The sequence below is a fragment of the Drosophila suzukii genome (assembly GCF_043229965.1).
Source record: "Drosophila suzukii chromosome 2 unlocalized genomic scaffold, CBGP_Dsuzu_IsoJpt1.0 scf_2c, whole genome shotgun sequence".
NCBI classification, from domain to species: Eukaryota; Metazoa; Arthropoda; class Insecta; order Diptera; family Drosophilidae; genus Drosophila; species Drosophila suzukii.
In genome coordinates, this window is record NW_027255896.1 from 11,544,007 (window position 1) to 11,570,401 (window position 26,395).

Sequence of the window (26,395 nt, forward strand, 5' to 3'; positions counted from 1 at the left end):
CCATGTATAATTGACGCTGCAATTTGTGGGGTGTTATTCCACTCCTCACAAAATGGCTAGATACCATTGATTGTTAAAAACTGTAGTACCGATTTTCTCTTAATTTTAATCTGTAGAGCCCTTGGATTCCTCAACTTTTGATATACTGTGGGCAAAGTCCACGGCAGAGTCCAAAGTTCGGTGCGTTCCGTTATGTCCGTTTGCCCACGGTACCCTCACTCTGCCATCGAAGTCTCCACGCTCTGTCTCTCTCCAACTTCTCTTTCTCCAAACGCTCTTTCTCCAATCTATCGTTCTCCAAACTCTCTTTCTGTAAACCCTCTTCCTCCTGACAAAATTTTTAAATGCAATTAATTGTCAAAAACTGTAGTACCGAATTTCTTTTTTATTTGAATCTGTAGAGCCCTTGGATTCTTCAACTTTTGACATACTGTGGGCAAAAGGTAAGGTGAGTTTTCAATTTAAACTTCGTGTCATTTACTGTGTTTATGCGATGACGAGTTCACGCTTTCATTTCGCGATTTCAGCCAATTCGTGTGTGCATAAACGCCATTTCGTGAATTCGGCAACACACGAAAGTTGACTATGAATTCAACCTGAAAGCGTGAAATGGTCACAATTAAACTGCGGTAACTCTATATAATTATCGGAGTTGCCAGATCGATATAAATACATAAATACACCTTACTTTTAACAAATTATTTTTTAACACAGTGCCAATGGAAACTAGTTTTTATCTTTCATTTTGATGGTAGATAAAATGTTATACTGGCTTGCACACACTTGGTCTTTAATATTAGCAAGATTATTTCATGCGCATCGAAAAAAATTTACGGTTTAATTATCGCTCACACCTTTTTCCACCGGTCCGGCATCTCTGTCAGCTGCGATTGATAAAATGCATGAATTGGGCCGCGTCGCATAAACAGGAGCAAATTTTATTTCACGCTTTCAAGAAATCATGAAACCCTTAGCATAAACATAGTAATTATCACTAATACATTTACACTTGTGTTTACCAAACAACAAAGCGTGCATTTTAAGAGTGCAATTTCTTCCAAAAAAAAGTTATCGCGTTGATGTATGTGAAACAATGCTTTCTGACTATTAGGACAAGCTCAAATGCATGATTACGGGAGATAAGACTTGGATTTATGCTTACGACCCTGAAAAGTACGATCAATGAAGCGAATGTAGTGCTAAAGGCAAGACCAGATCGAATAGTGCACGTTAAAGTCGGCAAGAAATCAAGGTCATGATGACATTTTTTTTGATTTTCGTGGCTTTGTGCACTATGTTTTCCTTCCAGTCCAAACTGTTAATATTATTTGAGCGTTATGCGAAGTTTGCGTGAAGCAATTCGTCTAACAATACCGGAATTATGGGCCAACAAGTATTGGGTTTTGAATCATGATAATGCACCGGCTCACATTTCACTTGTTCTACATATGTGACCATTTCGCCAAAAATTCGACGCATATCGTTACGCAACCACCATAATCGCCTGATTTGGCTCCGTGTGTAGTTTCGACGTTTCGAGTCGATTGGGGAGATAACCAAAAATCGGATATGACAATCCGGCAAGGGATTATTTTGCATATTTCGAGGATTCGAAAAAACGATGGCAAAAGTGTATTTTATAGGGAAGGGATTACTTTAAAGGGGATACAATTTATTTTAAAAAATTAATAAGGAAAAATAAAATAAATAAATTCACCTTACTTTTTGCCACGGTATAACACATTGTCCTAAATATTTAAAGTTATGTACACTCAAAAATGGCAGCTTTTCTTGGTTCAAAAACTATTACCGCTGCACTCGACTTTAATTTTTGCGAAAAAATATGCGGGCGATTCTAGATACCATTTCTGCTCTTAGAAAATCATTGTAGTCATTGGGATCAGATACTGAAATTTTTATTGCAGTTATCTAAGGTAAATAAAACATCAAAACTTGTTTATAACAGTAAGCTTGATTTTTCGTCGCTACCAACGTGAGAGCGATATAATCGATAATCGTGTTGCCAATTTTTGGAATGCAGTGCTTTGTTCAACCACTCAAAGAGCCTATGTTAGCTTACAACAGTTGTTTCTCTGTTTTAACTGTCTGAGACAAGGACAAATGCTAGTGGCATGTAATTCGAAATCGCGAAGCACGTTGTGTAAAAGTTCCTACCATACTACATTACATACAAGCCAATCTACTCCAGAGTTCCTATCTCAGTCAAAACCAGCAGCTGCGTCATTAGTTTGTAGGAAGATTTGCAAGCTATTATTGGATTTCTGTTCGGAACTAGATTTTGTCATGGAGAAGAGCTTGTAAAACGCTTGCAACTGAAATGCAGCATATTCAACAGATAATATGAGGAATCACCGAGGTTTGAAAAATTATGAAATTCTCAGTAATTGTAGAATGTAAGTCCCGTATATGTAATTTTTCATGATCTACTCATGTAGCTGCAACTCGGCCTATATCTCTTAACCAAATCGAAGATGGGGTCCAAACTTCCCAATGAATGATTCCAGAAAACCTTCCTTAAACTGCACCCCCGATAAACAGACAGTTTGGGGTGAGTTGTAGGGGGTGAACTACAAAACGCCAATAGTAAGATAAGTCGTTGCAGTTTTGCTCGTACCCCTGGGCTGGAAGACGCACTAAAAAGGTTTTGGGAAGTCAAAGAGTTTGAGCCATTACACAGTGAAGATCTTCAAGCTAGGGATAATACCATTTATGGATGAATACGAGGACATATAAGTCCTGCCCAGAAAGTAGATTTCCAAACGAAATAATGTTTACGGGTCCGAAAATTCAACGAGACTTAATCATATCACTTGTATGATTTAGAATGCATCGTTATGCTCTTACAGAAGGGATCGATGCTAATAAGTCTGCGATTCGATAAGTTGGAAAAAATAATAATAAAGGAGTTTTTTTAAACCATGTAATTTAAAGTTATACATAAACTTAACGAAAATAAAGCATTGCCATATCTTTGCTTTTATCAAATGGATTCATTTTTATTTTTGTTATCCAACATCAATGGTATAATATTGTGATAAATATATGAAATTGTTTTGAGTCTATAAAGAAAGTCTCGAAACCTTTCACAAAGAATCACTCATACGTAGAAATATTTATATGCTTTGCTACAAGCAACAACAATGATTTCTCCTAAGCTTAAAGCGATTTGTAGCAGGATAAAGAAGGCTCCTGCGAATATATTGTTGATGAACGTTGAATTATAGAGCGTTTGCTATAATTATAAATGTTAAGTATAAGCTGATCGAACAACCGAAACTCAAGACCAAGACGACTTTTCTCTTTCAAAGATCATATGCTAATGCTTTTATTTTCGAACGCTCGTTAAGCCGAGCAGAGCAGAGAGTTATTAGAGGGCTTACAGCTGTACATCTGTAGACATTAGGGTTATACAGTATTTTGTTAATAATGTGATCCAACATCCCGGCCCCGTTGCAAGGATCCACTTTCAAGACATAGGAAGTACAGCTTGTGAACAGGGCGGCAACAGGTTCCCTTGGCGCTGCGCAGCTGAACGACTCGGACTCTGTTGTCGATCCGACCCATTCTCCAGTGCTGAGGTGCTACATTATCTTTGTTAATAAGCACCATGGTACCGACAGCGACGTTTGGCGATGGGGAAGTCCATTTAGTTCTTGATCGGAGTGCGTTGAAATAGTCTGTCGACCAGCGATGCCAAAAGGACTGCTTTAACGCCGTGACTGCTTTAAATCGTTGCAATGTGCTGGCTTTAGAGTCGTTGACGATACGTTCTGGCATGGCGCAGTGATCTTCCCGTCAAAAAGTTACCTGCTGTCAAAACTGAGAGATCGTTCGGATCTGATGACATCGGTGTGAGGGGCGTGAGTTAAGGATGGTCTATTTCAACCACGACTGTTGAAAGCTCATGGTACGTAAACTTGGTGTTTACAACGGATTTGTTGAGTAGGCCTTTTGCGCTCTTTACTGCCGCTTCCCATAGCCTACCAAAATGCGGAGCCCTGAGGATGAAGTAAAAGCTGATGAAGTCAGCCGCACAAAATTGTTGAATTGCGGTTTGAGTGTTCTCATTGAAAAGGAACTTCCGTAGGTCGTGCAGCTGATTGGAGGCGCCAACGACATTGGTCGCGTGGTCACAGTAAATATCTGTGGTGAGACCGCGACGTCCAGAGAATCTCTTCAGAGCAGACAGAAATGCTTCTGTGCTCAAATCTGTGACCACCCTAATATGCACCGCCTTGACGACGAGACATACGAAAACGGCGGGATATCTCTTTATTGGAGGCTTTCCGCGTATTCGGGGTTATGTGTGTATAGGTCCGCAGAAATCAACACCGCATTTGCTGAAGGGCTTACTGATTGCCAAACTTGCCTTGGGTAATTACCCATTACTTGCTGCAGTAGTACGGGTCGATATCGAATGCAGTGGGTACAGGCATTGATGATCCAGAATTTCAGACAAAGTAGCCTTGAGTTGCAAGATGTGTATGTGGTCGACTTCGCAAAGCAGGTCATCCACGTAAAACGATGATTTGATAACCGATGCGCCGTTCGGGAATTCTTCCTTGTACTTGTCAGTCAAATAGTGTAAACTGCGTACTGCTAGATATAGTGCAGCGGCGATTCCGTAAGTGCCGGTATTCAGCTGGAACGTCTGCAGTTCTGCATCTAGGGAGTCTCGCCAAAATATTTATTGATATTTTCGAAAGCTTTGATCGAAGAGGACTTGCCTGTACATTTTTGTCACGTCAGCTGTAATGGCATATTGAAACAGTATGAATTTGAGAAGCTGCAGATGAAGATCCGTTTGCACAGTGAGACCCACAAGCAGTTGGTCATTAAGCGACAGTTACGAACTTGTTGTGCACGAGGCGTCGAAAACCACTCGCAATTTGGTAGACGTGCTCGATGGCTTCAAAACGAAGTGGTGGGGTATATAGTAATGCGACTCGTGAAGATCTGGATTGGTCACCAATGACATGTAACCTAGCGCCTGATATTCCTGCATGAGTGAGACGTATTGGGATCTCAACTCAGGGAATTTCAGCATGCGGAATTCCAATGCGTAGAATCGTCAACGAGCCACTTCAGCGGAGTTTCCAATGTGACCGTGGGAATCCTGAACTGTAGTGCTTGTATAGAGCGCCTCACAGATTTGGTGATGCGGATGGATGTAGAATCTCAGGTGAGACAGCGACGGATTTCAGCTCCCAACGCTTCTGCAAGATGTTATCAATGGAGACTGTGGTTGACATCAAACAGTCCGAAACTTGCTGCTGCTGTTGTTGACATCGACCGGCGATGACCCAACCGAACAATGTGTTTTGAAGTATTGGCAAGTGAGGTGCGAGCTTTATTTGCCCAACGGCAAGCGAATGGTAGAAGCCTTCGACGCCAGTAAAAGATCGATGCGACGAGATTCATGAAATCCATTATCTGAAAAAAGTGTGTTGGTGGGCAAATTCCAAGAAGAGATGTCAATCGCAGAGTCTATCTGATACGAGATATGGCCGATGACACAGAACTCCAGTGAGAAGTTAAAATCTGTGATACGCAATTGGATGGTTGCTGTGGACGAGTGCTTTATATTAGTTAACGAGTCTCCAACGCTGCGGATTCCCATGTTGAATTATTCATGACGAAGACGAAGTTTTTGAGCGAACTCCTTGTTGATGAGATTCACCTAAGAACATGCATCAAGCAATGCTCTGCCAGGCCTGCATGTTCCTGATGCGTCTTTGACCAGAACCACGGCCGTGGCTAGGATAACTTGTCCCGGTTGAGTGTGCAGATGAGAGAACGTTATCGGATCACTTGGCTGGACAGTCTGCGCGGCTGTCAGGACGCGCTTCTATGGCCGGAATGTCCTTGTCATAATGTGTGATGAGCTGGATTGCAGCTGCGGCAAGGACTTTTTGATGAGCACTGAGCGATTTAATGACCACTGCCGAGACAATTGAGTCATAAGATAAGTTTTTTTTCGAGATGGCTTGCTTGGATAAACTGGTCCTGGGGATGTGGGGGCGCATGATTGGAGATATTGACAATGGCGTTCCAGCAGCTTCAAACACTGCTTCCAGTTTGGCAGGTTTTTGAAATCCAACCACTTGTTCCATTTGTCGCGGGTGAGCTGGTCGCAATTTTCTATCACGATGTAGATCAACATGGCCTGGGCAATGTTTGAGCCGGTTCCAAGGGATTCCAGTGCTCCATACATAGCAGACGCCTTGTCCACCAAGCCTTAAAGTTGTATTGCGTTTGATTTCTCGGCTGGTTGGAGTTTAAATAACGCAGCTATGGTTTCTAGAAAGAGAATTGTTTATATATAATAAATTACCCAATCTCTCAATGAGCCGTTTCAAAGCCTTGGAATAGTTTTCGTCGGTTATTGGAACCCCTTGGTTGCGTCTATTGCTGGTCTTTCTAATCTGTGCAGCAAATGGTTGAACTTTTCTAGATTGGACATGGTTGCCTCACAAGCGATAATTTGTGTGAACGAGTTGATGAAATTTTTGTATTCTGCAAGTTTTCCGTCGAACGTTGGCAACTTTGACGACGACAGAGCAATCGAACTGTTGAGTTTCTCGCCTAGGTGATCCTTGATGGCGACTTTGGTCTCGACATAACTGTCCTCAAATTCTCCGCGACCGCTGTCGTTGGGATCCAACGTCTCAATCTCAGATTGGACTGCCATTGCTTGCGTGAAGTAAGACTCCAGAATTCCTAGCCGGCATCGCAGTTCGACGCTGAAAAGTCCGGTGTCTTCGCCAGCGCTTGTTGTTACAAGGGTTTTAGTGCGAGATATAATCCTTCAAATCTTGGTCCGTTGGCGTTTATATTGCTCAATAGTTGACATCGTAGATATTACTTAAGGCAATGATAAGCGGCCATCAATTTGCGAAGTGTGGCGAGCAGCGATCCTATTGCGAAAAGTGTGCGAATGCGATCAATGTAGAAGCCGACTGAAGTTTCAGCATCGACGAGAGCGAGAGCGAGCTGAAGATTGGCAACAGCGGCGACGAAAGGCGAGCAGCAAAATAGAAGTTTGACAACAGCGGCAACGAAGGGCGAGCAGCAAAGGAATGGCCTAATTGTAATTCAGTAGCACCGATGAGTTGGATGCTCTTTTGAAGAGCTTTGCGATGCGACGAGAGTAGAGCTAACTACGTTCACAGCCTCAGCGTGACGACGAAACGAAGAAATGAGAAAATGAGCGTCTACAGCGGCCGTAAGTTTTCTCGACGATAAATTAGGAATTCTTCAATTGTTTTTATTTTTTAAATTTGGAAACACTGCCACACGTTGCGCGCCTAAATTTTAAGTATAAACTGATCGACCGAAACCGAAACTCAAGACCAAGACGACTTTTCTCTTTCAAAGATCACATGCTACTGCTTTTATTTCCGAACGCTCGTTAAGCCGAGCAGAGCGGAGGGCTTGCAGCTGTACATGTGTAGACATTAGGGCTAAACAGTATTTTGTTAATAATTTGATCCAACAGTGACAGTGCAACACATTTCGTTGGCACCAAAATACAACTAAATCGCTTAAGCCCCGAATTTCTTAATGACGCTTCAAAACTGGAAACGGAACGTGTTTGCGCAGACATGGGGTATGAATTCGTGCACGTTCCATCGCACAGAATCGAATCTGGCCTTAGAAGAGTTACAAACCGTCGTTGACGAGGTTGATGCAATTTTTATTATTTCGAAATCTCTGAATGAGATATACTAAAAAACAAATGATAGTGAAGCCATTACTCAGTCGAAATAAGCCGTGAAGTAAATTGGTTGGACACTAACTTTTCGGCTAGTTTACTACTTTTTTAAATGAACGCATCAACATATGCTGACATTAATCTTGTCAAAATGGATCATTATTGTACTTTGATCGTATTCCATTAATAAATACCCATATTCTCTCCTCAAGAAATAATTCCCGGAATTGTTTGATGCTAAATTTATATTTATTGAACATATAAATTATTTAAATCCAAAGTCTTATGCTATGTATGGTATTGTAAAACGAAATTCAACGCAATTTAGAGATCAGTACACGAAACTCAGGTTATTTTCATCTTTTGTTCGGTCTAAATTAAATCACTCTTCGTTTGTTTGAAATCCGACTGGATCCTTACTAGTGTTCAAAATTCTATGCTATACTTGTAGTTTCTAATATTTTATATTGCTACCGGAGCCTAATCAATTTACGGTCCAAATATTACAAGTTTTGTTTCGAACCGTCTTAGGCAAACATTAAAACAAATAGAATTTTGGAGCGCAGAAGAAAATCACGAAAGTTCACTTTCAAATTCACAGACTTAATCTTAATCCAATGGATATCAAGATCGCTCTTGGATTCCAAACATATTGCCTCAAATTTTATTACAACAAAATGCTACAGCTATTTACTATTACACTAACTAGAGCAGTAGTCGTAGTCAAATAGTGCTACGGCTCCCTATAGTTTTCTATTTATTGTATTTTTACAATGCTTTGCTCTGGCCTTCAAAGAAATTACACATAAGGAAATTTTTATTTTTATTTTATTACCTAGCAACATTACTTTTTATGTCCCTGTTATGTGTCTAAGGACTTTTCAACTATTTTTTATTCTGGCCTACAGACCATATCATGAGCCTATATGTAGAGTCTTACGTTATGTTATTAAATTTGTACCCATTAGGGATGCCATTAAGAAAACAATCTTTAATCTTCAGGTAGCCAGTAAAAGAATAGTCTGTTGGCGAGTAAAGAAATAAATAAAAGGTTTTGGCCACCTGAAAACGACTGTCATCCATAACGCGATCAACTTACACGCAACCCCGTACTCCACAAATGCACAAAGCATGTTGGCATGTTGGCCACCATTGTGGCTAATTTAATCTATTTAATTATTGAAATTTTAACAAAACTAAATTATAATTTAGCCGGTACATTTCTTATTGTAACTCTCTGTACGCTGTTGTGAATGCGTTTCAATCGCTTTTTGTGTTGTTTTCCATAGCTCTCTGTAATCTCAATTCCGTTTCATTTTATTTAAACTGTTGTCGTGTATATGTTGTTTGTGTATCGCATGCCACGCTCAGTCTTTAGTAACTCTCTCGTGTTCTCTTGCTTTTGCAGTCTCTACGCGCACTTATACTTTTATGTTTTTTTATGTCTACAACTTTTTTTGATCTTAGTGTCAAATTTAGTGAGGTAATTATAATTCTTTTTATTTGTGGTTATATTTAACTTAACTAAATTGTAATTAAGCCTGTAAGCTGTTGTGCATGCGTTTCAATAGCTTTTGGTGTTGTTTTTCATAGCTCTTTGCAATCTCTTTCCCGTTTCTTTTTAAATATATATATATATATATAGTGACGTGTCTGCACTGCGATTTCTCAACGGCCACCAGTTGAAAGATCGAAACCGTTTACAAATAAACAGAATCGCCAATTTCGGCTTTTCCCGCATTGCAAACAAACAAAGAAAATTGATTAAGTCCGAACGTCAACAATGACGTAATTCAATAGCCGTAAAAATCCAATAAGATCGCAAAATCCAATAAGACCGAATTATGTAAACATAAACAAAGAAGTGGCGATCGCATCATCCACCTGCGATTGCGTCACCTAATGCACTAACAGTAAATTCTAAGACGCAAACCGAGGTTTCATTCTAACCAATTCTGTAACATACAATTAGTCTTTTTCCAACGTTCTAATAAAGAATAACCAACGAATATAAAAAATCTTCTAAAATTTTTATTCGGGCGAAGAACGACTCATGTAAATGGCGCAGTCGGTAGGATCTCTTTAAAAAAATATTCTTGCGAAAAAAAACAAAGTCGGGAGCTTACTGATCAAGGATATTTCTTAACTACTAGGATATCCAGATCAGCGCGTGGAATTGCCCACAAGTAAGCAATTTATTCGACTAGCTCGGAAGTGCAACTAAGAGATCCGCAAAAGAACCTAAGTGCAAATTAAAGGCACTGAACAAATATTATAATAAATTAAACTTCAATCGACTACTGAATAAATCCAATTCGGTCAGTAATAAAGTTGAGTGGAATTTAATTAAACACAACAAAATGGACCAAGAACCACCAGCTCAAGGGCAACCACAAATTGGTGTGGCACCCAACTCATTGACGGAGCAAAACTTAAATCAACTTTTGTCCCAGATCCGGAATATTCCAACGTTTGAAGGAGATCCATCTACCCTAGGAACCTTTGTCAGAAGAGTTAACTACCTTTTGCGTCTGTATCCTACAACCCATGATCGACAGACAAGCGTTATATTTGGAGCAATTGAACTTCAAATCACCGGTGATGCCCAGAGGATTCTGCAAGTTCTACAAGTCAACAACTGGCCAGATCTTAGAGCAGCCCTAATCGACGAGTACAAAACGCAAACACCTGTGGAGGAACTATTAAGGCGACTATACAATAGTAATTTTCAAGGTAATCTAAGAAAATTTTGTAACGAGATCGAGCTTATGCAGTTAGTTATAAGCAACAAATTAGAACTTGAAGGAAATCCAAATGAATTAATATTGTACACAGAAGCAATGTTTAGGACTACAAAAAACCTAATACAACGAAAATTACCTGACAGAATTTTTATGACATTAGCAAGAAGCGATATTTCAATAGTACTTAAACTGAAACAAGCGGCTCAGCAAGAAGGGCTATACGAAGAAAATGAAAATTTAAAACATTATAACATCAATACTAATAAAATTCAAAAGCATCAACAAACAAATTATACACGTAATCCCTACCCTTACACTAATTTGTACAACACCCAACAATTTAATCCTGGTACAGCTCTTTCAATTCAACCACACCCCAACCAACCCCAAAGAATGGTTCCACAAAATGATAGGTTCCAATCGAATAACAGAAATAATACTTTTGACCAAAATAGGGGAAGTTACCAAGAGTTTCGAAAAAATTTAGTTCAGGGACAGCAAAATAATACAATGAATCAAAGCCAACAGCCAAGTGGACGATCGGGCTCAGTACCCAACCAATCACAAAAGAGAGTCAGAGAAAGTAATAGTGGACAATCAAGAATGCAAGTAGACGAAAATTATCAACAAAATAAGGAGTACAAAGAAGATGTTTATAATGAAAATGAAAATTTTCCAATGCAAGCCTCGGACCAATTACATACATAGAAATAACTATAAATAATCATAATTATCGTTGCCTCGTCGATACCGGTTCATCAATTAACTTAATGAAAAAAAATTTTCTCAACGGGAGCATACATAAAGATCCGACAATTATACGGACTATGACAGGGCATTATGAACTAAATGAATTTGTAAAAGTTGCACCTAATAGTTTATTTACTCAAGAACAAATATTTTATATTCACGACTTTTCTTCCAATTATGACATACTACTAGGACGAAAGTTACTAGAGGCAAACCAGGAAAGTATTGATTATTTAAATAATCGCACTACTATTAGTGGGCTCATTTTTTTACACAAAAACATTAGTTTGAAAAATCCAACACATATAAATGATTTTGAGGCATTGCTAAAATCTAAAAATTATACTGATGAAATAAATTATGCTGTTCAAAATGAATTAGCAGAGGGAAAAAGTTATCGCTTAGAAAACTTAAATAAAGAAGAAAAAGTTAAAATATTAAAATTAATTAACCAATATAAATGCATTCAATATCGTGATGGTGAAAATTTGACCTTTACGAATGTTGTTAAGCATGAAATAAAAACTCATCATGAAAATCCAATTTATAAAAAACCGTATGGGTATCCTTTTTCATTTGAAAAAGAAGTTGAGTCTCAAATACAGGATATGTTAAAGCAAGGAATAATTAGGCACAGCCAATCACCTTATTGCAGTCCATTGTGGATAGTACCAAAAAAGAAAGATGCTTCAGGTAAACAAAAATTTAGACTTGTAGTAGACTATAGGGGCTTAAATAAGATCACTATTAGTGATAAATTTCCCATTCCCAATATGCACGAAATACTAGGCAAGCTAGGACGGTGTCAATATTTTACCACCATTGATTTGGCTAAAGGTTTCCACCAGATCGAAATGGACCAAAATTCCATAAACAAAACAGCGTTTTCCACAAAGTACGGACACTACGAGTACACACGAATGCCGTTTGGATTAAAAAATGCACCTGCAACTTTTCAGCGATGCATGAACAATGTCCTTCGTGAATTAATAAACAAGCATTGCCTTGTATACTTGGACGATATAATTGTTTTCTCTACGTCCCTTGACGAACACCTTACTTCATTAAAAATTGTTTTTGAAAAACTTAAAAACGCTAATCTAAAATTACAACTAGACAAATGTGAATTTTTGAAAAAAGAAACAGAATTTTTGGGACACATAGTTGGACCAAACGGTGTAATGCCAAATCCAGAAAAGATTAGGGCAATCAATAAATTTCCAATTCCCAAAACTCAAAAAGAAATAAAATCATTTCTTGGTCTTTGCGGTTATTACAGAAAATTCATTCCAAACTTCGCAGACATTTCAAAACCTTTAACTAAATGTTTAAAAGCTGGTTCTAAAGTGACATTCAAAGATGATACATTTATTGCATCATTCAATAAATTAAAACAACTTATCATAAACGATCCCATACTGATTTGTCCAGACTTTGGAAAAAGGTTTCAATTAACTACTGATGCTAGCAACTTTGCATTAGGAGCAGTTCTTTCTCAGGATAACAAACCAATCAGTTACATTAGTAGGACTCTAAATGCACATGAAGAAAACTATAGTACAATTGAAAAAGAATTATTAGCTATAGTATGGGCAACAAAAACCTTAAAACCCTATTTATTCGGAAGAAGATTTGAGATATTAAGTGACCATAAGCCGTTAGTCTGGCTAAACAATATCAAAGAACCTAATATGAAACTGCAAAGATGGAAGATAAGGTTAGGAGAATATGACTTCGAAATAAAATATTTAGAAGGAAAGCAAAATCACGTAGCCGATGCATTGTCAAGAACACCAGTTTACAAAAGAAAATTGATGAAATACGCCTTTCAGGAAACCTTTGTTTTCCGGTAAGATACATCTCCCTGATTAAGAAAAGGGCACTTAAAATTTTTTCTATGGTACCAATTTTTTTTAAAGTGTAAAAAACGTTTTTAGCACTTTTTTATTTTCTAACTCGAGTTGCGATAAACCGAATTCGGTCATTAAGGACTCATTTTACAGGTAATAGAATGCCCTTTAACTTTCTTATACACATCATTAAGTTCCATTTATTAGTTCAAAAGCTACACTTAGTCAAAGTTGAAAAATTTGGAAAAAAATCAAAAACGCTGGCATAAATGGCTTCTTTAAAAATACACGCGTAAAAACCGAAATTAGTTTTATGTTGTTTTCTTGATGGCTGAACCATAACGGAGAATATGCGCCATAGATCACGACAATCCGTTGGTAAATCGATTTTTAACAGATTTTTAAACGTATATACCCAAGTTCATTATTCGGGAGCAGCGGCCGTTAAACGTTATTTTAAATTTTCAGTGTTGGGGAACGTAAGAATTTGGTGCAAGTTGTTATGCATAACGTCAGTTTCTTTGCTATAGCGCTGGGCAAGCTAAAGAGTATGCGATTGCAGTTACGAGGAAATCATTTTCATATATTTTTAGCAAGGAAACTGACGTTATGCATAACAACTTGCACCAAATTCTTACGTTCCCCAACACTGAAAATTTAAAATAACGTTTAACGGCCGCTGCTCCCGAATAATGAACTTGGGTATATACGTTTAAAAATCTGTTAAAAATCGATTTACCAACGGATTGTCGTGATCTATGGCGCATATTCTCCGTTATGGTTCAGCCATCAAGAAAACAACATAAAACTAATTTCGGTTTTTACGCGTGTATTTTTAAAGAAGCCATTTATGCCAGCGTTTTTGATTTTTTTCCAAATTTTTCAACTTTGACGAAGTGTAGCTTTTGAACTAATGAATGGAACTTAACGATGTGTATAAGAAAGTTAAAGGGCATTCTATTACCTGTAAAATGAGTCCTTAATGACCGTATTCGGTTTATCACAACTCAAGTTATAAAATAAAAAAGTGCGAAAAACGTTTTTTACACTTTAAAAAAAATTGGTACCATAGAAAAAATTTTAAGTGCCCTTTTCTTAATCAGGGAGATGTATCTTACCGGAAAACAAAGGTTTCCTGAAAGGCGTATTTCATCAATTTTTTTTTGTAAACTGGTGGAATCAAAATTAACGAAGTATACTATGGCAGTAACAAAACAACAGCACATAGCGCTGAAGAAGATAATGAAAATTTAATAACAATTACTGAAAAACCCATCAATCATTTCGCAAGACAGGTAGAAATGATTCGCAGCAATACAGAAGGTGAAGAAAGTGAAAATTATTTTAAGAAAGTCAAGATTAAAATAATGTTTAAGAACTAAACATCGAAAAAGCTAAGCAAATATTAATAAAACATTTTTGTACCAAGTCAAGTGCACTTTTCATCGAACACGACTCTGATTTTGAAATCATTCAAGAAGCTTGTAAACAGGATATGAACACTACTACAAAAATTGTAAGAGCAGTAATTAAATTACAGAGCATAAAAACTTACGCTGAATTTAAAGAAATTATTGTTAGCAACCACGAAAAACTATTGCACCCAGGAATTGAAAAAATGGTAAGGCTTTTCAAAGAAACCTATTATTATCCCGACTACCAGTATTTAATTCAGAATTTAATTAATGAGTGTAATGTTTGTAACCAAGCAAAAACCGAACATAGAAAAACATCGCTTTTATTAAAAACAACTCCAGAAACAGAATTTTGTAGGGAAATTTACGTCGCAGATATTTACACGATCAAAAATCAAAATTACCTAACTTGTATTGATTTATACTCAAAATTTGTAAGCGCGATTGAATTAAACGGAAAGGACTGGATGGAAGTTAAAAGAGGACTTTTTCGAATATTCAATTCAATGGGAAAACCCAGAACCTTGAAAACAGATAGGGATAGTGCTTTTATGAGTATAGCGCTTAAAAATTGGCTGGACACAGAAAACGTAAATATTCAGATAACAACAAGTAAAAATAGAGTATCAGATGTAGAAAGATTACACAAAACAATTAACGAAAAAATACGTGTGATCGAGACCAGCGACAATTCGGAAAATAAACTTATGAAATGAAAGTAATACTGTATACTTACAATCATAAAATAAAACACAATGCAACAGGTAGAACACCAGCTGATATTTTTATTTACGCAGGTACCCCTGCATATAATAACCAAATTATAAAAGAAGCTAAAATAGAACAACTTATAAAAAACGACAACATTTTGAGGTAAATACCAAATTTAGAAAGGCTCCCATAATTCACGGGAAATTACACAATCCTTATAAAAAGACAGGAAATATAGAACAAATAGATAATGATCATTTTAAGGAAACTAACAGAGGTCGAAAAATAAAACATTACAAAACAAACTTCCAGAGACAAAAGAAAGTTAATAAAAGTAAATATTTGCAGGAGGACCCAGATCAAGACCCAGCGCTTTGACTTTCATCTTTCTGACATCAACGTTAATAATAATGATGCCAATGGGTAACAACCAATTTATAGAAATTAACCCTATAAAATCATACAATGGCTATTTGTTATTTATGACCGACACAATCAACATCCCAGATAGTTTTGAATACCATTGTCTCACAATTAATATTACAAAAACGGAAGAAACTTACAAAAATTTGCTATCACAAGCGTTTGGCTTTAAGGAAATAACGCAGATTAAATATTTAACAGAAAAACTACAAAGAGAAATGAATGTGTAAAAAATTGTTAGGAGAAACAAAAGAGGATTAGCTAATTTTGTAGGAACAGCTTACAAATATCTTTTTGGAACATTAGATAAAAATGATAAAGAAGAATTAGAAGAAAAAATCAATGTAATAGCTCAAAACAGTGTACAGGTAAACGAACTAAATAATATAATCGATACAGTTAACAAAGGCATCGATATAATAAACAAGCATCTCGAATACAACGAAAACGAAAAAATTCTTGAATTATTGGTTTTTAATTTAGAACATTTCGCAGAATACATTGAAGACCTGGAAATGGGAATGCAGTTAGTAAGATTAGGAATATTCAATCCAAAGTTATTAAAACACGACTACTTGACAAACATTAATTCTGAGATACTTCTGAACATAAAAACCTCGACTTGGCTTAGGTCAGATTCAAACGAAATTTTAATTATATCCACCATACCCAGAGAAATAAAGAAACTTCCCGTATACGAAATATTACCTTATCCAGATGAAAATAATAAAATATTACAAGATAACACCCAAAACAAATATTACGTATACAGAAATAGTTCGTATAACAAAGAAACAAAAAAACCTGTTACTAACACATGTCTTTTAGGTCTCGTTAATCAAACAGATACTAGTTGCAGGTACACAAAAACGCTCTTAACTACCCAAATTAATTATGTCGAACCAAATATCATAGTTACATGGAATTTGTTAAAAACTATACTAAATCAAAATTGTATTAAAAATGAAATTGTAATTGAAGGAAACAATATGATCAAAATACACAATTGCTCAATTGCAATTAACGATTTATCCATAAGCAATTATAATTCTGACTACACACAAAGCATATACACAAGAAATAATGTCACCAAATTAGACCCAATATCATACATACAAGCAAAAGAAATATTTTTTGAACAAAATAAAGAAAACCAGATTTACAAAATAATTGTAATTGTAACACTGGGTCTCTTAATATTAAGTATATCACTCTACCTACTTTATAAATTTAAGGAAATACCTAAAAGAATACTTATTAAATACAATAACACAAAAGGTGACGACCCAACAATAGACTCACAAGAGATACAAGAAATACCAAAACTATACCCCAAAATCACATAAATAACCATACGATTTTGTCTAAGTGATGGGGGAGTGACGTGTCTGCACTGCGATTTCTCAACGGCCACCAAAGATCGAAGCCGTTTACAAGTAAACAGAATCGCCAATTTCGGCTTTGATTAAAAACGATACAGAAGCTCGAGATCCCGCATTGCAAACAAAGAAAATTGATTAAGTCCGAACGTCAACAATGACGTAATTCAATAAACGTAAAAATCCAATAAGATCGCAAAATCCAATAAGACCGAATTATGTAAACATAAACAAAGAAGTGGTGATCGCATCATCCACCTGCGATTGCGTCACCTAATGCACTAACAGTAAATTCTAAGACGCAAACCGAGGTTTCATTCTAACCAATTCTGTAACATACAATTAGTCTTTTTCCAACGTTCTAATAAAGAATAACCAACGAATATAAAAAATCTTCTAAAATTTTTATTCGGGCGAAGAACGACTCATGTAAGTATATATATATATATCCATAAATAAATCCGTCTTAAGTCACGGTGTCTAGAATTGACGCACTTGTTGTCCCAGAAGATCGATTTCATCCCACATTAGAACTAACAATTTTTTTTCCCTGCGTTGATTCCCTCTCTCCACCTAAAAGTAGATGCTTTCGTAAATGTGACTATAATAAACTCAACAACATGATTTTACAATATAATTGGACAAATTTATATAATTTCATGAATATTAAAATAACAACTGAAGTATTTCTTAGTGTCCTAAACTTATTTTTTAATGAATGCGTTCCTGATAGTCTCCCTCCAAAGTTAAATCGGACTCCCAACGTTCATGAGTAATTCTTTTCACAACATGTCTCTCGACCGAATATATTCAGTTAGCGATTTAGGTGTTCTCCTGGATCCAAAACTTAAATTTGACTCCCTCTACTGTAAATATAGCTCTGAGAGTTCTTGGGTTTATAAAACGTTGGTTTAAAGAATTTGACGATCCAAATCATTATTTATCTCCCTTGTCCGTCCTAATTCAAAATACTGTTCTTCGGTTTGGAGTCCACAACATTTATTTATTTATTTTTTTATTTATCCGCCCACAAATTTCGAATCCTTAACTGGCTACTTAAGCAAGTCTTAACTAACTACTAAAACCAGAGAAATACATGAGCAAGGTTTTTTTAGACGAACTTGGGTCCAAAGGCATGTACGGACAGATTAATACTGTTTAGCAAGGCGGCAGGGCAATAAATTTTGTCACCAAGACTTTGATGGGCATAACGCAGGAAAAGCTTTTGCACTCGCTCCACGTGACGGATAGGAACGACTCCAGTCGTGTTCCAAACAACCAAAGAAGAGAATAAACTAAGATTAGTATGGGTCAGAGAAATGTGTTGCATTGCGCACCATGAATCCATAAATTGCATATGCTTTAGGAACGATGTAGTTGATGTGTTCAATAAGCACAATTTTAGAATCGAAAACTATTCCTTAGTCTAGGCACTTGTTTTTTGAGACAAGAAGATGAGTATTAATAGAATTCCACCAGACAGCATTATTTATTCGTTTGCTGCATATTACTAAAAAGCGTTTTGAGAAATTTAATGGAAACATATTCCGAGAGCACTAATTGCCGAATCTATTTAAATCATTTGGGAGGAGTGCACAAACCTAGGTTGAGTTGACGGATTTGAGTAATTTAAAGTCATCTGCAAATAACAAAAACTCAGAGTCGAATAGGCACTTGCTTATATTATTTATGAATAAAATAAAAAGAACAGGATCTAACGCAATTCCTTGATGAAGTCCCGATGTTGCCACATACGGGCTTGAAAAAACTCCATTCTTTTCGACTCCACTGTTAATTTGAAAGGACCAAACCCTTTTAAAACAAGGAAGAAGGCTATAGACGGGTACCTCGACTATCAGATACCCGTTACTCAGCTAATGGTACCAAAGGGAAATGGAGATATGCATGCAGCAAAGCGAGATTGAAATGTGCCACCTACCCGTGATCTCAATATATGGTTATGTGGGCGGTAGACAGATTTAAGCGTTATGCGCGTTAGAGTGGGCGTGGAAAACTTTTTTTGGATCATTCCATAGGTGTTGACGAGACCAATACATTTCAGTTAAAGTTTTGTATCTAGCATGAAAATTGTGGGCGTCACAGGTTAAAGTGGGCGTGGCAAACTTTTTTTTGGATCAATCGATAGGTATTGACGAGACCAAGACATTTCAGTTAAAATTGTGTATATAGCATGAAAATTGTGGTCGCCATAGGTTTGGTCGGTTTGTGAGCGTTAGAGTGGGCGTGGCACAATGCTGAAACAAACTTGCGCTGTGCAGAAATCTCAGGAATCTGCATGCCTAATCCCAATATTGTAGCTTGTATCGTTTCCGAGATCTCAGCGTTTATACGGACAGACGAACAGACGGACTTGGCTAGATCGACTCGGCTAGTGATCCTGATCAAGAATATATTTACTTTATGGGGTCGGAAACGCTTCCTTCCGCCTGTTACATACTTTCCGACGAGTCTAGTATACCCTTTTACTCTACGAGTAACGGTTATAATTAACGAGTGGAAAACCATATTTTCCAGTTTTGCAGTTAAAGCAATATGACAGACTTTGTCAAATGCTTTTGCAAAGTCATGTATTTGTTTTTAAAATTAAAAACTCTTATATATTCTCTTAAATAAATTTCATATCCTTTAAATTAATCCCCTCCTTATAAAATAAACTTATGCCAACTTTTTTCCAATCCTCAAAACAAAACCATTTCCGGTATAGTCATCAGCGCCTTCTTCGATTTTTTGTTACCTCCTCAATCGACTCGAGACTGTTGGGAAGAGCCAGAAGTCACACGGAACCAATTCCGATATGCGTCGAATTTTTGGCGAAATGGTCACAAAGAAGTAAAATGAGAGCCGGTGCATTATCCTGACCAAAACTCGCTCGAAGGTCGTACAAAACAGTCGATCTGCCACAGAACATTGATGCAGTGCGTTAACTCAAAATGCAAGATCATCATGTGACAGACCGTGAGACAGAGGCATCCATGGTAATTTCTTCACCAGCAACCTTCCATATTGCGTGAACACCTGGCTGTAAAAAAGGTTTTTTTCGTTGGAAACCAAAAAACAAAACAACAATCCACGTTGTGGGTCTTCGAAGTCGAGCCAAATCCAAACAAAAGTTGTTCGTGGAAGAAACATTTCGGAGAAAATGGTCGTGTTTCTTTGGTAAAACTGGTCATGTGGCGACTTCTACGCTTGAGCAACGCAGGACGGTCGATTCTGAGTGGTACACCACAATGTTGGCCTGCAGTCTGCGGAGAAATTCGAAAAAACGAACAAGAGAACATGGATCACTGTGTACCATGACAATGCAAGCTCTCACACATCAGCTCAAACCAACGCGTTTTTGACCGGCCAAAATGTCGAATTGATGGCTCATCTGCCGTACAGCCCTGACTTCTTTTTATTACCGCACACCAAGGGAAAAGTGAGTTAAATTGTAAACTATTTTCGTCGCCAGAAGATGCTGTTGAAGCGTTCCAAAATCATGTTTTGGAGGTGTCTCAATCGGAATGGTAAAAGTGCTTTGGTTTGACCGCATAGAAAAAGCGTATAAATCTTGCTGGAGAATATATTGAAAGACAATAAATGATGATTTTGATGATAAATATTAACATTTTCGTTCTAAAGCCAGAAAAAAATATAGCAGCCCTCTTATTCCTTACTTACAGTTTGGCCGGGTGAAAGGAATAAATGGTGCACTTCCCCCTGAAAATGTAAAATAAATAAAATCACCTTACTTTTGCCCACAATAGTAAAAGACAAACTTGTAAGCACGACATATTTTTAATTTGGTTTTGGAGCATGTTGTCGAAAAACACACCAGATAAAATAATGTTATTAACGATAGTTAAAAAAATTGCTGTTGCAACTTTAAGCGAATTTCTGTTCACACAGAGAATCGCTGATGCGAAAAGCTGATCGGCTTAAGCAAACGGTATGCAAAAGGAGAGGACGGGCTATATCGGGCTATACCAGTTGCTGCGAAAAAAAATTCAAAACAACGCATACCTAAATACAGTGGGAAATGTTGTTAGTGCCAAATTTCTCTTTCATTACCATTAGAAAATTAATCAAGGATGAGATTTTAATTCAGGCAAGCGTAGTGAAAATTGAATAAGGACTATCGTGGGCCAGAGAACTTTCACAACTGAGAACCGTTTGTACCTTTTAATTATATATATCACCTTCTTCGCATACGGTTTTTTAAATATATATATTTTTTAATCAACATTTTTGGGAGGTGGTTGCGCCTTCAAATCGCTTACCTTCTGCATGAATAGGCTGTTAAACAGTCTGAATTAAATCGAAGTTAAGCACATCCCTAAAAGGAGACACAAAGACAAACCGGAACTCAGTTTATACGATGCTTGAAAATGTTTAAAATAATCAAACAGAAATTCAACATTATTACTGGAAAAAAATAAGTTTGCTGGAATTTTGAATATTGATTTTATTCTTATGGGTGATTTAATACATTTCATATTTGATTTCAAGAGTTTGTTACTGCACTATTAGTACTTCATCAGTTAAAAACGTTTCAGCTCATCCACAGGCTTCTGAACCATAGAAAAAAGAAATTGAATATCAAATAGAGTTGTATTTAGCTTTAGACATCCATCCAGAAGTCAATGTTTTAGATTTCTGAAGCAAAGCATTCCATTTACATCCCCTTCAGGAACTATCAACCAACGTTTTAAATATTCTCGTAAGTTCAGTCAGTACCTTCGAGTTGGCAGTAACAAGATCGACCATCTTGCACTATGTTGCCAAATGAAGTTCAAAAAGAATGCACAAAAAGAGCAAGTAAAAAAACTAAACAAGAAGGAAGCTTTGATGTCCATATGAAAAAGCGCGTACATGGCGGAAGGACAGAGTTGTATGTGATGTTTTGACAGCGGATGCTCGAAAGCATCTTTGAAAATATATAAAAAGAATATATCAAAAGATACAAAAAAATCGATTGCTAAAATTGACCAATATATTAATAAAACGGCCCCAATAGTCTTTCTTAAGTAATACTTAAACGTATGGGTTACCATAAAAAATAGTTATGAAACTATGAAAAAGGTTAAAATGGACCCAACCCATGGATTTTAGCTAAATAACTAATTGCTTAATTTGTACTTTAGCGTACTTTCTTTCGGTCACCGGGGCACTTCGCGCATCGTGTATTTTCTCCCCTACAGATAAAACGCAGTCCGCCGCATCCAACGTACGCCAGCCGCACCAGCAGCAAACCACCGAAGCCCAGCGCAGCAGTTCCCGCCAACGCCGCCAGTTCCCGCCGCCGCCTCCCACGCCATTCTACCAGCGCCGACGGTACCCCGCTACCCCCCGACGTACATTTTGATCCATTCGAGCCGATCTTGAAAGAAGATAAGGACAATTTTTTCTTCTTATTAATTGCCGGTCAGTCAGTCAGCCACACCAAAACATAATTCGTTTGACTTTCTGTACGATTTGTCCAAAATCCTAGTCCGATTAAACCCGACAACGGCAATTAATAAATTACTTACATTTTTTCTTCGATTTTCCTTTTGCTACGTGCGGCCATATTGTCATTTTTCCGACTCCTTTTTAATTGCATTTGGCCGCTCATCCATACATACATACATGTATACTTATATTAAATCGAGAAAAAAAATTCCAAGCTTAGAAAAAATATTGTGCAAATATATGCCAAGCATACAGTGAGAATTATTTGATTTCCAGTGTTCTGCCAATTCAGGCCCCAAAACTTTCCAAGATTTTCTCACTGTATATCCGCAGCCGTTAAAATACTTGCACATACTTTTTCGTTTTTCCAAATATAGTCCACACACAAATAAATCGGAAACGTCCACAGCAACACATACCCACCGGCAATAACTAATTAATAAATATAAAATAAAAAAATAAAAATACACTTAATCATCTACATATATATCCATACCCATCAGTTCTGCAGTAGGGACGCGGTGACATGGATCAAGGCAAAAAGTTTTTTTTTTTTTTTTTGCGCCTAAAACGCTGTGCCGCTGTTGACGTCAGCAGAGAAGTCGGCGCAACGTAGAAGACTACCTACGAAAACGATCGTGCAACAAAGAGAGAAAGATATTCAGAAGTTCCCTCTCTTTCTTTGTCTTATAATTTGCCTGCACTCGGCGCTCTCAGAGATAAATTTCGGCCGATCCGTTATTTCTTTAGCGTCTCTCTGTTATGTTCTGTTAGCGATTAATATTTCGGCGGAAAACAAAATAAATCAAGTAAAGGAGTGAGAGGAAGACTTGGTTCTTTCTGTTTGAGTGATTGAAAGGGAAGCATCCATTTTATTTGTGCGCAGCAGAGTTACTTTAATCGTTTCTTTAAGTTAATATAATAAAGTCAGGTAAAAGCTACAATAAGTTTAAGATGTTGTGCATTGATCTTAGTTTAAAGTACGTAAATTTTGAAGGTATTCAAAAAAAACTCCCCCAAAGGGTTTATACACAGCTCTAAAAGGTAAATTTACAAATAAACAAGTAAAAAGCATTTTTTAATCATATGCCCATATATTTTTTAAGAAGCGTTGGACAAGGACTCCGAAAAACCGGACACATGTTTGAGAAAGGCGATGACGAACGTGAAAAACAAACTAACAAAACAAAAAATCAGATACATTAACAACAAGGAAGAACGCTATACCTCGACTATCAGATACCCGTTACTCAGCTAAAGGGACCAAAGGGAAATGGAGATATTGATAGATTGAAACGCGCCACCTACAGGCTGTAGACAGATTTAAGCGTTATGGGCGTTAGAGTGGGCGTGGCAAATTTTTTTCGTCAACCGATAGCTATTGACGAGTCCAACACATTTCAGCTATAATTTTTTATCTAGCATGAAAATTGTGGGCGCCACAGGTTTGGGCGGATTTTGGGCGTTAGAGTGGGCATGGCATATTCGCGTAAAAAACTTGCGCTGGGTACAAGGCTACGGAATCTAAGTCTGAGAGCCCAATTCTCTATCTTTGATAGTTTCCGAGATATCCACGTTCATTCTTACGATTTTTTGAAGTTTGTGGGCGGTTTGCGGGCGTTAAAGTTAGCGTGGCAAATTTTTTTTTTAGTTCAATCGATAGGTATTGACGACAACAATACATTTCAGTTAAAATTTTTATTCTAGCATCAAAACTGTAGGAGCCACAGTTTTGGGCGGTTTGTGGGCGTTAGAGTGGGCGTGGCACTCTGCTGAAACAAACTTGCGCTGCGTAAGAAGCTCAGGAATCTGCACGCCAAATCTAAATAGCCTAGCTCTTATAGTTTCCGAGATCTCAGCGTTCATCCGGACGGACAGACATACGGACAGACGGACCGACGGTCAGACGGACAGAAGGACATGGCTAAATCGACTCGGCTAGTGATCCTGATCAAGAATATATATACTTTATGGGGTCGGAAACGCTTCCTTCTTCCTTTCCGACGAATCTAGTATACCCTTTTACTCTACGAGTAACGGGTATAATAATTGTCACTTTATTGAAAATCTGAATAATACGATCTAATTAAAATGAATTTAAATGTAAGTAAAAATGTGCATTGCAAATATTCTAAATTTCATAAGTGATTTCACGTGGGAAGTGTCATCGGCACGTGACAGTCCATACGACAAATGAGTATAAGGAACAAGTGAAATCCCGTGGGACTTCAAAAAATTTGAATTTTCACTTTTGAAAATGCGGACATCCCATACAATTGTCTATATGGAGTGTCACTTGTTTTTCACTTGTGCAAGAGGACATGTCCCTCACGATTCACAAGGTAATTCACAAGTGAAACTTTTTTTTTTGGAACTAATGGGTATTTACATACACACATACCTACATACATTCACATATAATTTTAGTTCCACCATCCCTTTCCCACTAATTAAAGTTTTCCGTCGGCCATCCGGATAGAAATAATAAAATAAAAATTACACCAACCGACGTCAAATTTTTTTTTGGTCATTGTGTTTTATTTCACAACCACCAAACAGATCGGCCGAGTGAATTTGAATTCAGAACAAACACTCCTTCGCCGGTCCCTCCTACTCTTTCCATGCTTAACATTCGCCGCGAAGAAATACGCGCGTTATGGGACCGCATCAAGGCAGAATACCATGAATGCACCGGGTACATAGCAGAAGCCGGAGACAGTGCAGCTGATAGTTTGCCAGCTACTGCTATTCCGTTTACGAGAGATGTGTGGCTCAGATCGCGGATATGATAGCCCAAGGTCCCCAAGTTCAAGCTGTTCCTATCCAGACTTACATTTCCTCTGGCTGTCGGCTGCTTTCGTGCGATACCGAGGTTTTCACCGGAGATTATCTGCGGTGGCCGACTTTTAGGGATCTGTTTACGATCCAAGGCTGACGCCAGTCGAAAAACTGTTTCACATGAATGCAAAAACAATTGGCGATGCACACACTATAGTCTCGAACTCCCCCTTTACTAACGATGGCTATCGCTAAGCTTGGGCTAACCTGACGTTGGGCGTTGCCTCTTAGTGTACATGTGCTCCTCCAAACTTCCTAAGCTCACGCTATCCTTGTGGGAACAGTCCCTGCACAACAAGGCAGAGATTCCGACGTGGCAGGAGCTGAACGCCTTCCTTACGGAGCGTCACCGGACCTTAGAAGCCATAGATGACGTACGGCCGTCAGGCTCGAGTCAATATCTGCCAAAAACATCCACCCCCACGGCAGCGCCTCGAAGAATAAATTCTTACGAGACAAGGATAGCACCCAAGCCCAAAGGATGTGACCTTTGTAAGAAGGAAAACCATCCTGTCCGCACATGTGCACGATTTCTCCAGATGACGGTCGACGAGCGGTCGGCATATATAAAGAGGAAGCAGCTGTGTCTGGGCAGCAGCTGCGTGTCTTACGTGCCGCGGCCGCCATCAGCGGCTGTTTAAATTAATTAAGTTGCCTCACCAAGTAATTCGAGCACAAGTATCAGGCTTAAACCAGGCAGTATCCGCTGAATCCAAAAAGTTCCGTCAGTTTACCATCCTTTCTCCGACCAAACCTGGCTTGCAATTAAACACGACGGCCTTTGTTCTTCCTCAATTAGCTGGAAACCTCCCATCTTGTCCGAATCCACAAAAGTTTCTACGGGATCTTCCCGAACTGCCACTAGCGGATCCAAAGTTCTACGAGAGCGCTCAGATAGATATTCTCGTCGGGGCCAGCGGCACGCGGCCGAACATTTGTGGCTCTCCCCTCGGACAAGAAACCATTTTCGGGTGGATCCTAACAGGACCCGTTCCTACTCCAAGGGAAAATCAGATTTCCGTTTTTTCCACGCGAATCTCCCACACGGTTGACACGTCCCTGGATAGGCTTCTCACCAAATTTTGGGAGGTGGAGGATC

General features: G+C 37.9%; 1 protein-coding gene across 8 annotated transcripts in view; it reads right to left on the minus strand.

The window, feature by feature from the left end:
• Window positions 1–26,395, minus strand: part of sxc (O-linked N-acetylglucosamine (GlcNAc) transferase sxc) — a 247,116-nt gene that overhangs the window by 17,017 nt on the left and 203,704 nt on the right. For 3 of the 8 annotated variants that reach the window (XM_065868419.2, XM_065868420.2, XM_065868422.2), the window contains one exon: window positions 20,689–20,727. The exons of 4 other annotated variants lie outside the window; for them this stretch is intronic. In XM_065868419.2, the coding sequence (XP_065724491.1) occupies window positions 20,689–20,727 (39 nt within the window). Of the gene's footprint in view, window positions 1–20,688; window positions 20,728–21,291; window positions 21,344–26,395 lie in introns of those variants that run through there. One more of the 8 variants, XM_070998734.1, reaches the window with a different exon arrangement.